At 39.3% G+C, this 12,359-nt stretch overlaps 1 protein-coding gene across 1 annotated transcript; it reads left to right on the forward strand.

Moving 5' to 3' along the window:
• Positions 1 to 1,144: 1,144 nt before the first annotated feature.
• On the forward strand, positions 1,145 to 2,098 carry LOC308355468 (olfactory receptor 6C74-like; the record flags this gene model as incomplete). The annotated part of the gene is made up of 1 exon (XM_080823691.1): positions 1,145 to 2,098. Exon 1 carries the CDS (start codon positions 1,154 to 1,156, stop codon positions 2,096 to 2,098), a length of 945 nt encoding a protein of 314 aa, XP_080679817.1. The 5' UTR covers positions 1,145 to 1,153.
• Positions 2,099 to 12,359: the final 10,261 nt, after the last annotated feature.

The following is a 12,359-nucleotide window of genomic DNA, read 5'->3' on the forward strand; positions in this document are numbered from 1 at the left end:
AAAAAAAAAAAAAAAAGGCACTGAGCTTTGATGTAAGAGAGAATGTAAGAGTGCCAGGTGCCCAGCATATCCACTCAAGTGGATTAATCCAGGAAGTATTAGCACTCCCACCTCCATCACTGGCCAACATAAAACCGGAAGCTGGGTGGTAAATCCTAGATTTACAGCTTAGCTGTTGTTGAGCAGTCCTCAATATCTCTGGTCTCCAGTCTCTTCTGTAAAATGCCTGTACTAACACAGATCCTCTCTAAGCCCCATGTCATTCCACAGGTCAAAAACTCATCAGCGATACTACCTAAGGACAGAAACAATTAAGATAAATAAAATGAATCTTTCTCTTAAGGTTGAAAGAACAACAACAATAGATTTGGTCCAATTTAAAATGTTTTGACACTGCATTTGGAAGCACCAGGGGTTCTGGATCTGGCAATCAGGCTAAAGTCAGCTATGTGACCTAAGCTCTCTGGAACTCTGTAAGCCTCAGTTTCTGCGTCTATAGTAGGGCCTCCTGATTATTGTGACGGGTAACAGAAATACTGAATTTCAGTGACCAGCACAGAACAAGCTCAAGCTGTCAACACATCATGATGATGACAACATGGACCATAAAATGTGTTACAGTATTAAGGGGATATTCAAAGGGAATATTACTAAACTTATGGTTATGTTTACTTAAAATTGATAATATCATTAAAAACAATAAAATGGTATAACTATGAAAATGTCAATACCTCTGCCTACTTATGATGTTCTATTTAAGCATTCTGTTAATAATGATTACAATTAGACCTAGAGGAAAACACAGGAAACGTTGGCATATGCCAAGTGAGTTATATGCTTTATCTTAATTCTCACGAGAACATGAATATGTAGATCCTATCATCTTTGTTCTACAGAGGTTGAAAGTGAAGTCCACAAAGCTTAACTACCTTTCCAAAGATGACTCATCTTTCAGGAGTTGGAACTCATTAATGAACTAGTATTGAAATCTGGCCTTTCTGACTCAAGAACCAACTGCCTAAACCACTTTGCTATCAGCCTAACCACCTTCTTAGATAGGCAAACAACTTAATCATATGCCCCACTAAAACAATTGTGCTCCCCAATGTCTTTACTGTAGGTTAGACTGGCAGTGATACTGCTATGGAAAGAGATGCTCACGGAAATGGAGAATAGAACATCTGTCCAAGAATTCACCTTGGAGGGGTTCCCTACCATCCAACACCTGGGAAAGGTCCTCTTCCTGGTGCACCTGCTGGCATACCTGGCATCCACTGCAGGCAATGCTATCATAGTCACCATCACCTGTGCCGACTCCCGGCTCCACACACCTATGTACTTGTTCCTCAGCATTTTCTCCTTTGTGGAGTGTGGTGTCGTAAGTGCTGTTATTCCTAAGTTGCTGGTCATCTTTCTCTTAGGCAGGCAAACCATTTCCTTTCCTGCCTGTTTCATACAAGCTTTTGTCTTTTTATTTCTGGGAGCAGCAGCTTTCTTCCTCATAGCAGTGATGTCTCTGGATCAGTATGTGGCCATTTGCAAGCCTCTGCATTACCCGACCATCATGAACCCAAAGACTTGCTTCCTCCTGGTCACTGCCTGCTTCGCTTTGGCCTTTCCTCTCATCACTGGTCTGCTAGTAAAAGTCTCCCTGTTATCCTTCTGTGGACCCCATGTCATCCCCCACTTTTTCTGTGAACTTGGCCCCTTGATTCATCTCTCCTGTTCTGACACCAGGTCTGTTGAAATGTTGGCCTTAATTCTTGCTTTGTTTATCATTTTCACATCCATTATCATAACTATCATTGCATACAGCAACATAGTAGTCACAATCATGCAACTTCCTTCAGCCAAGGAGAAAAAGAAAGCTTTCTCCACTTGCTCCTCTCACCTCATAGTCCTCTCTCTGATGTATGGCAGCTGTGTGTTTATATATGTGAAACCAAAGCAAACAAACACGCTGGACTCGAACAGAGAGGCTGCCATTGTGAACACGGTGGTGACCCCACTGCTGAACCCTGTCATCTACACTCTGCGGAACAAGCAGGTCCACCAGGCTCTGAGGGAAACAATTTGCAGAATGAAAATATCAAGATAAAAAAAATCACATGACCTTAGAGTGGAAGGCCTAGAGAACCCTGTGTCCTCATTCTGACCAACATAGCAGTCCACAGAGTTCTGGTGCTTGTCTCTGGCCACCATACATGACCTCTGCACATCCCTAGCAAAACGGAAATCTACTTTTCAAGGCTACATTTTACCTTGATGTGCATATCTTCTTCCAAATTTTCCACATTTGAATGACAATTGATTTTTTGGGTCTTCCCTCTGATATCTCTCATGTGCTTGAAGTTTCCTAAATTTAATAATTTATACACTTTTTATTTCACTTCTCTTCAGCAATAAACATGGCTCAGCAGAATTAATAATGACTTACCAAAAGGCATTTAGATAATTCAAATGATACATGAAGGTATATTATGTTATTGTTCAGAAGGAAAGGATGGAAATAGTACCAATTCTTGGGTCTACATTCCCTCCAAGACTAGTGCAAGGAAATAATGGTCATAGTACCCTTCATAATGGAATATATATACTTTGCATTAGGTGTGCTCTTATATGCTGTTCTTGGTGCTTAGTATAGCTACATATGTATTCAACAATCTCATGCTAGAGAGAAAGAGAATTATTCTCAGGCTTAGACCATTTTCTAAGGAGAAAGAATAATCCCAGCAACCCAAGGCTGACCAGATCCTCATTCTTAAGTTATTTATTCTAGCCCCAGCCCCTCAGATGTGCATAACATATTTTTGTTAAAAGCTGTGACCACAGAATGCTTGTATATATCAGTAGAAGAGAAGGGTGCACTTATTTCATATTTCTATAAATTCTTCCAAAGATTCAAGTTGGTAGAATTTATTTGCTTCTCTAATTCATTATTAATGAAAAAAAATTAAACATTTTCCTGGTGGACTAGTGCTGTCAATTACAAGGTTATCTTTTCATTGATAACCTACTTTAAAACCAAGATTTCCATGTTCTCATTCTTTAAACTTTATATAATTTTCACACCTATTTTTTTATTAAATTTTTTATTTATTTTCAGTATAACAGTATTCATTGTTTTTTCACCACACCCAGTGCTCCATGCAATCTGTGCCCTCCCCAATACCCACCACCTATTTTTTAGCTAAGATGTGTCTATTTTTTCTTCTGAAGAAATACTTCTAAAATGATTAAGATGATTTTTTAATTTTCTTTCTCTTTAGCCCAAACCAAGAGACTAGATTATCTCAAATACATTGTATGGAACATGTTATACACCATGATTAGCTACTATTTGCCCTGATGTCCCTATTTCAAAGTTCAGACTTCATCTGATTGAAAATGAAGTAGAATTGAGCATCCCCTAAAAAGTCAGGGATAGTTCTCTGTATAGATTGCATAAAAAAGAGCTTGGAAAAGCCAAGCACAGAGTAGGAATCTGGCTACAGACACTGTTACAGGAATTGGAAGAAAGAGAATGAGGCTTAGGGAAGTGGCAGTGGGAATGGAATACAAAGGGATCAGAGTAGACCCTGAATCATTTGCACTGGACAAGCCTTCTGTTGCCTTCAACTAAATGATCAACTTCCAAGAACACACAAGTCACCTTCCCCATAAAATATGGAGATTGAGCCAGATAATCTCTAGGGTCTACTTGAAAATGTTCATGGACATAACAACAAGATGCTGTAAGAACATGGAAATATTCCACCCTGAGTTGTTCTGGAATAGAGTGTTGTGAAGTAATGTCAGAATAAATCAAAGAATTGTGGCCAAACTACTGAAAAGAGTGTGAGCCTCCCCATCGTTTTAGTCAGGACTGGATAATAATTTTATACCTAAACTAATTAATGCATTTATATTATCTTGAGGTAGACTATGATTGAAGAGTGAATTTGATAAACACAAAGATGAAGACCACAAATCCAAAACTGAGTCTCTAAATCCAGGCTAATGGTTACCATCCATAGATGGTACCCAGTGAAAGACAAACCCTAATGTAGAGAATAATATACTAGATTCTGATGCTCTAATAGGAGCATCTTAGCATCTTAGCATCTTAGGAGATAAATCTCCTAAGCTAATTCTATGTTGAAGATACTTCCAATCATAATTTTTAAACTATTTCATTGGTACATGGTTGATATACAAATGGCTAACAGAACATGAAAAAATGTTCATTATCAGCCATCAGGGAGATTCAAATCAAAACCACATTGAGATACCACCTTACACCAGTCAGAATGGCCAAAATTAACAAGACAGTAAACAATAGGTGTTGGAGAGGATGTGGAGAAAGGAGAATCCTCTTACACTGTTGGTGGGAATGCAAGTTGGTGCAGCCACTTTGGAAAACAGTGTGGAGATTCCTTAAGAAATTAAAAATAGAGCTTTCCTATGGCCCTGCAATGGCACTACTGGGTATTTACCCCAAAGATACAGATGTAGTGAAAAGAAGGGCCATTTGTACCCCAATGTTCATAACAGCAATGGCCACAGTCACCACACAGTAGAAAGAACCAAGATGCCCTTCAACAGACAAATGGATAAAGAAGATATGGCCCATATATACAATGGATTATTATGCCTCCATCAGAAAGGATGAATACCCAACTTTTGTATCAACATGGACAGGACTGGAGGAGATTATGCTGAGTGAAAAACCATTATGTTTTAAGTAAAACACCATTAAATTTTAATAAAGAACAGGTAAACAAAAGAAAAAAAAAGCTTTATAACAACATTTTATAAAACCGTATAAATTCAGCAATAGCTGAAAAAAAAGAGATCATCAGGACTGTTGGCAGATGAGTTATGGAGAAGTTTCAGAAAGTAAAATACAGACAGAAAAGAAGGTAGAAAATTTGTGGGGAAAATAATTTGATCCAGAATGTCCAAATTCTGTTTGTTGGGTATTTGGAAGAGAGAACAGAGAAAAGAAGAGGAGAATAAATTATTAAATACACAAAGAAAGTGAAGCTTGCCAAGTTCAGAGATAAAGAGAAAATCCTGAAACAAGCTTGAGACAAGAGGTTCTTAACCTAGAGATGTCGAAACATTAGGCAGCCAGCAGACCTATTCATAGAGACTTTGCAGGTCAGACATGGCTGGCATAATATATTCAGGGCACTAAGTGAGAAAAACAAGAAGCCAAGAGTACTCTCTCCAGCAAGGCTGTCATTCAGAATTGAAGGACAGATAAAGAGCTTCTAGGACAAACAGAAACTAAAAGAATTTGTGATCTCTAATTAAAGAGGATCCTGTAAGCAAAGAGAGAGTCCAAAAGTAACACAGACCAGAAAGAAGCAACAACAATCTATAGAAACAGGGACATTACAGATAATACAATGCACTAAATTCTTATCTTTCTATAGTTACTCTAAATATAAATGGCCTAACTGCTCCAATAAAAAACCACAGGGTACCAGATTGGATAAAAAGCAAGACCCAGGAGACAAGATGGTGGAGAAGTAGGAGGTGCTGTTTCAACCAGTCCCCTAAAGTGAGCTGATTATCTACCAAAGAACTCTGATCACCCATGAAATCAGCCTGATATTAGAATTATATATTCTGGGGATGCCTAGGTGGCTCAGTTGCTTAAGCGGCTGCCTTTGGTTCAGGTCATGATCCCAGGGTCCTGGGATCGAGTCCCACATCAGGCTCCTTGCTCAGCAGGGAACCTGCTTCTCCCTCTGCCTCTGCCTGCCTCTCTGTCTGCCTGTGCTCATTCTCTCTGACAAATGAATAAATAAAATCTTTAAAAAAAAAAAAAAAAGAAAAAAAGAAATGAAGTGTCTCTCAAAAGTTAATTAAAAAAAAAAAGAATTAGGGGTGCCTGGGTGGCTCAGTGGGTTAAAGCCTCTGCCTTTGGCTCAGGTCATGATCTCAGGGTCCTGGGATCGAGCCCCGCATCAGGCTCTCTGCTCAGCAGGGAGCCTGCTTCCTCCTCTCTCTCTGCCTGCCTCTCTGCCTACTTGTAATCTCTGTCTGTCAAATAAATAAATAAATAATCTTTAAAAAAAAAAAAAAGATTTATACATTCTGGATCTCTACGGGGGCAGAAGATGCCAGTGGACAGGTAAAGTGGAGTGGGAACATCAGACTGATATCAGAAGATAAACAAAAGGGGGAGGGAGCCACCAGAAACCACCAGAAGTGACCCATTGGAAATATTACCCATTGAGGTAATACCTCAATATGAGAGTGTACTGTGACTGGGGACCAGCATTAACTTGGAGTCTGCTCGAAAGCACTCAAAAAGAGCAAAAGATCTTAAGGGGAAATTGGTGGAATTGGGTGGTTAGGGACAGGGACTTAAGCCCAGGGACCCAGGATGGCCACCACTGTCGCTTAACCAGAGGGTGCAGCAAAGAAGCCAGTTCTTGGTCCCTGAGCCGCCAGCATGCCTGAGAGCGTCTGGGTGGCGACGCCCGTGAGGGAGTCTGGTGTGGATGCCAGCTGGTGCTCTCTAGAACCACAGTCTTTTGCACTCTGCACACGCACCGCATGACGAGGGTCTGAGTCGCACTCCACACCCTCCCCTGAGAGAGGTCCATGCAGGCGCTAGCAGGTGCTCTCTAGGACCGGGAGATTCTGAGCACTCTCAGCCCTGGCCAGCATGAAAATCTCAGTGTGCTATATCTGGTTAGAACCTCTCTGGTGGTCTGGACCTGCCCAGACAGCCACAGCTAGTATTTCTCATGGTTTTGGGTACAAGTGGGAGTTCCTGTGACCCCAGATACCATGACTAGGGATGCGCTCTGCCAGTGGCAGAGGGGGAATTTATGTACTCTAGAGTACCCAGAGGGGAACAGACCAAGGCTTCTCTCTGAGATGGAAGTCTGGGTGCAGTTTGCTTTCCTCTAAACCTCCAAAGAATGTCCAAAAGCCACCAAGGGAGAAACAAACAAACAAATAAACCAAAAAACTTCCAGAGAACAAAAGCCTGAAAAACTGGTTTCCTCAGAGCCCAGCCCCTTGATGGGGATAGGAGGACTCTAGCAAGACTCTCTGAAAACCAGCGCAGCAGGCCCCTTGCCCAGAAAGCCAGCCACAAACAAACAAAAAAACAAACAAAAAAAAAAAACAAGGGGACAACCACCACTACATAACACAACTTTCATTTTTAATTCTTTCACACTACTCTCATTCTTTTCTTTTTTTATATATAACTTTTTAACCTATTTACCATCACAATGAGATGTTCAGTACATCAGATTCCAAAATAACCTTTTAACTTGAATTTTTTTAATACATATACCTGTGTTTTTCTTTGCTTTTCTTTTTTTTTTATTATTTTAGTTTAGTTTATTTTTTAATATTCATATAGAGATAAGCTTCAAGGTAATCCTCTTTCCCCAATCAATGCTACCTCTATACATAAACCAGTTTTAATCCCCCTTTATCTCAGGAAAGTTGAGTCCTTTAACAAAGATATCAAGATACATCCAGGAAGAATCAAAATAACCTTCCTCACCCACTCTGAGAATTTATAACCACCTTCCCTTCTTTTTCTTCTGTCAGTGCTTCTGTATAATTGCTTTTGTTCTGGTAGTATATAAATCTTATACTTGGGGTTCATTTTGGCTGGGTTCTTTTTATTTATTTACTTACTTATTTTTCTTGTCATCTACTTCTGTCGGTCTTTTTGCTTGTCTGTTTTTGTTTGTATACTTTATAAATCTTACCTTTGGAGCCCATTTGTGCTGGGCCTTCTCTTTTATTCTTTTTTTTTTTTTCCTGTCTCTCTCTCTCTTTTTTTTCTTTTTTTGTTCTTTTTGGTGGGGACTCTTGATTGTTCAGAAGTGTTCCAGAGTGCACCTTGATTATACCATGCTTGATACACTCACCTACAGATCTGTTCAGCCATCTCTGACCAATATAACCAGGAGAAGGAATGCCCAACAGAGGAAAAATTCAGAGACTGGGCCCTCTCCATCAGAGCTATTAGAGATGGACATAAACAATATGTTGGAAAGGTAGTCCAGGCTAACAATTATCAGGCAATAGCTAGGTTGGAGAAAGCTTTTGATGACAAAATGGAATTGATTAAGGCAGAAGTGAAAGCCACAGAGATGATGTTAACAATGCTCTCAATGAGTTCCAATCTAATCTAAATTCTCTAAAAGCTAGGGTAACTGAGGCAGAAGATAAAATTAGTGACCTGGAGGACAAACGGATAGAAAAAAAGGATCAGGAGGAAGCCTGGAACAAACAGCTTAGAAGCCATGAAAACAGAATTAGAGAAATAAATGATGCCATGAAACATTCCAACGTCAGAATTATTGGAAACCCTGAGGGGGAGGAGAAAGAAAGAAGACTAGAGGATATAGTTGGACAAACTCTCCATGAAAAATTTTCCAATCTGTCAAATGAAAGCAGCATTCGTGTAATAGAGGCAGACAGGTCTCCCTGCCCCCAAGATCACAGAATCTAGAAAGACCTCAAGACACCTGATTGTGAAAGTGATGAATCATAATTTTAGACAGGAGCTCTTGACAGCAGCTAGGGGGAAGAGATTCCTCACATATAGAGGAAAGCCTATCAGAATAACGTCAGACCTGTCCACAGAAACCTGGCAAGGCAGAAAGGGCTGGCAAGATGTATTATTCAGGGCACTAAATGAGAAGAACATGCAACCAAGAATACTTTATCCAGCAAGACTGACATTCAAAATGGATGGAGAGATAAAGTGCTTCCAAGACCAGCAAAGACTAAAAGAGTATGTGACCACCAAGTTGGCACTGCAAGAAATATTGAGGAGTGTTCTATAAAAGAGGAAAAAAAAACAAGAATATCATTGAACAGAAATATATGGAGACAATCTATAGAAACAAAGACTTCACAGGTAACACGATGTCAATAAAAACGTACCTCTCAAATATCACTCTCAACGTGAATGGCCTCAATGTGCCCATAAAACAGCACAGGGTTGCAGACTGGATAAAAAGACAGGACCCATCCATATGTTGTCTACAAGAGACACATTTTGAACCTAAGGATACATCCAGACTGAAAGTGAAGGGATGGAGAAGCATCTTTCCTGCCAATGGGCCTCAAAAGAAGGCTGGGGTAGGGATTCTCATATCAGATAAATTAGATTTTAAACTAATTTATCATTCTTAAAGGGACTATCCACCAAAAAGTTATAACAATTGTAAATATTTATGTCCCCAATATGGGAGTGGCCAATTACATAAGAAAACTGTAAATCAAAATGAAGAGTCATACTGATATGAATACCTTAATAGTAGGAGATCTTAACATGCCACTCTCAGTAATAGACAGATCATCCAAGCAGAAAATCAATAAAGAACCAAGAGCATTGAATGACACATTGGACCAGATGGACCTCATAGATATATACAGAACATTCCACCCTAAAACAACAGAATACTCATTCTTCTTGAGTGCACAGGGAAACTTCTCCAGAATAGACCACATACTGGGTCACAAATCAGGGCTCAACTGATACCAAAAGGTTGAGATCATTCCCTGCACATTCTCAGATCACAATGCTTTGAAACTGGAGCTCAATGACAAGGAAAATTTGGAAGGAATTCAAAAACACGGAAGCTAAAGACCACCTTGCTTAAGAATGCTTGGACCAACCAGGAATCGATGAAGAACTAACAATTCATGGAAACCAATGAGGATGAAGCCGCTTCAGCCCAAAACCTATGGGATACAGCAAAGGCAGTCCTAAGGGGGAAATACATAGCCATCCAATTCTCCCTCAAAATAATTGAAAAATCCAGAATACACCAGCTGTCTTCACACCTTAAAGAACTGAAGAATCAACAACAAATTAAGCCAATTCCACACACAAGAAGGGAAATAATCAAGGTTAGAGCAGAGATCAATGAGATAGAAACTAGAGATACAGTAGAACACATCAATGAAACTAGAAGCTGGTTTTTTGAAAGAATCAAATAAGATCGATAAATCATTGGCCAAACTAATCCAAAAGAAAAGAGAGAAGGCCCAAATTAATAAAATTATGAATGAAAAGGGAGAGATCACAACTAACACCAAGGAAATAGAAACAATCATTAGAAGTTATCAACAGTTGTATGCCAATAATTTAAGCAACCTAGATGAAATGGATGCATTCCTGGAAAACTATAAACATCAAAATTGAACCAGGAAAAAATTGACATCCTGAATAGACTGATATCTAGTAATGAGATTGAAGCAGTGATCAAAAGCCTCCCAAAAAACAAGAGTCTAGGATCTGATGGATTCCCTGGGGCATTCTACCAAACTTTCAAAGAAGAAACAATACCTATTCTCCTGAAGCTGTTTCAAAAAATTGAAGCAGATGGAAAACTTCCAGACTCTTTTTATGAAGCCAGCATTACCCTGATCCCCAAATCAGGCAAAGACCCCACCAAAAAGGAGAATTTCACACCAATATCCCTGATGAATATGGATGCTAAGATTCTCAACAAAATCCTAGCTAATAAGTTCCAACAGCACATTAAAAAGATTATCTACCATGACTAGGTGGGATTCATCAATGGTTCAACATTCACAAATCAATCAATGTGCTAGAACAAATAAATAAGAGAAGAGAGAAGGACCACAAAGTCCTCTCAATTGACGCAGAAAAAGCATTTGATAAAATCCAGCACCCATTCCTGATTAAAACGCTTCAAACTATAGGGCTAGAGGGAGCAGTCCTCAACTTCATAAAATCTATCTCTGAAAAACCCATAGTGAATGTCATCCTCAATGGGAAAAGCTGACAGCCTTCCCTTTGACATCAAGAACATGACAAGGATGCCCACTCTCACCACTCTTGTTCAACATAATATTAGAAGTCCTAGCAAGAGCAAGCAGACAATAACAGAAAGAAAAGGTATTCAAATTGGCAATAAAGAAGTCAAACTCTCTCTCTTCACAGATGACATGATACTTTATATGGAAAAAGCAAAAGACTCCACCCCCAAACTACTAGACCTCATGCAGCAATTCAGTAATGTGGCAGGGTACAAAGTCAAGGTACAGAAATCAGTTGCTTTCTTATACATTAACAATGAAAATACGGAAAGGGAAATTAGAGAATCAATTCCATTTACTATAGCACCAGGAACCATAAGATACCTGGGAATAAACCTAACCAAAGAGGTAAAGGATCTGTACTCAAGGAACTACAGAACACTCATGAAAGAAACTGAAGAAGACACAAAAAGATGGAAGACTATTCCATGCTCGTGGATTGGAAAAATAAGCATTGTTAAAATGTCTATACTGCCTAGAGCAATCTATACTTTCAATGCCATTCCGATCGAAATTCCACTGGCATTTTTCAAAGAGCTGGAGGAAATAATCCTAAAATTTGTATGGGATCAGAAGAGCCCCTGAAATGCTAAGGAAATGAAAAAGAAAAGCAAAACTGGGGGCATCACGTTGCCTGATTTCAAGCTTTACTACATAGCTATGATGACCAAGACAGCATAGTACTGGCATAAAAGCAGACACATAGACCAGTGGAATAGAGTAGAGAGACCAGATATGGACCCTCAACTCTGTAACTCTATAACTCAACAAATAAACTTCAACAAAGAAGGAAAAAATATACAGTGGAAAAAAGACAGTCTCTTCAATAAGTGGTGCTGGGAAAATTGGACATCTACATGTAGAAGAATGAAATTCAACCATTCTCTTACACCATACACAAAGAAAAACTCGAAATGGATAAAAGACCTCAACGTGAGGCAGGAATCCAAAGGCAAAGAAAACGAAAGTGAAAGTGAATTTTTCTAGTAGTTTGGAGGTGGAGTCTTTCGGGTTTTCCATATAAAGAATCATGTCATCTGCGAAGAGAGAGAGTTTGACTTCTTCCTTGCCAATTTGGATACCTTTTATTTCTCTTTGTTGTCTGATTGCTGTTGCTAGGACTTCTAATACTATGTTGAACAAGAGTGGTGAGAGTGGGCATCCTTGTCGTGTTCCTGATCTCAATGGGAAGGCTGCAAGCTTTTTCCCATTGAGGATGATATTTGCTGTGGGTTTTTCATAGATAGATTTGATGAAGTTCAGGAATGTTCCCTCTATCCCTATACTTTGAAGCGTTTTAATCAGGAACGGATGCTGGATTTTGTCAAAAGCTTTTTCTGCATCAATGGAGAGGATCATGTGGTTCTTCTCTCTTCTCTTATTGATTTGTTCTATCACATTGATTGATTTGCGAATGTTGAACCATCCTTGTAACCCAGGGATGAATCCTACCTGGTCATGGTGGATAATCTTTTTAATGTGCTGTTGGATCCTGTTTGCTAGGATCTTGTTGAGAATCTTAGCATCCATAT

This window comes from Martes martes (genome assembly GCF_963455335.1).
Source record: "Martes martes genome assembly, chromosome: 14".
In the NCBI taxonomy this organism is placed as follows: domain Eukaryota; kingdom Metazoa; phylum Chordata; class Mammalia; order Carnivora; family Mustelidae; genus Martes; species Martes martes.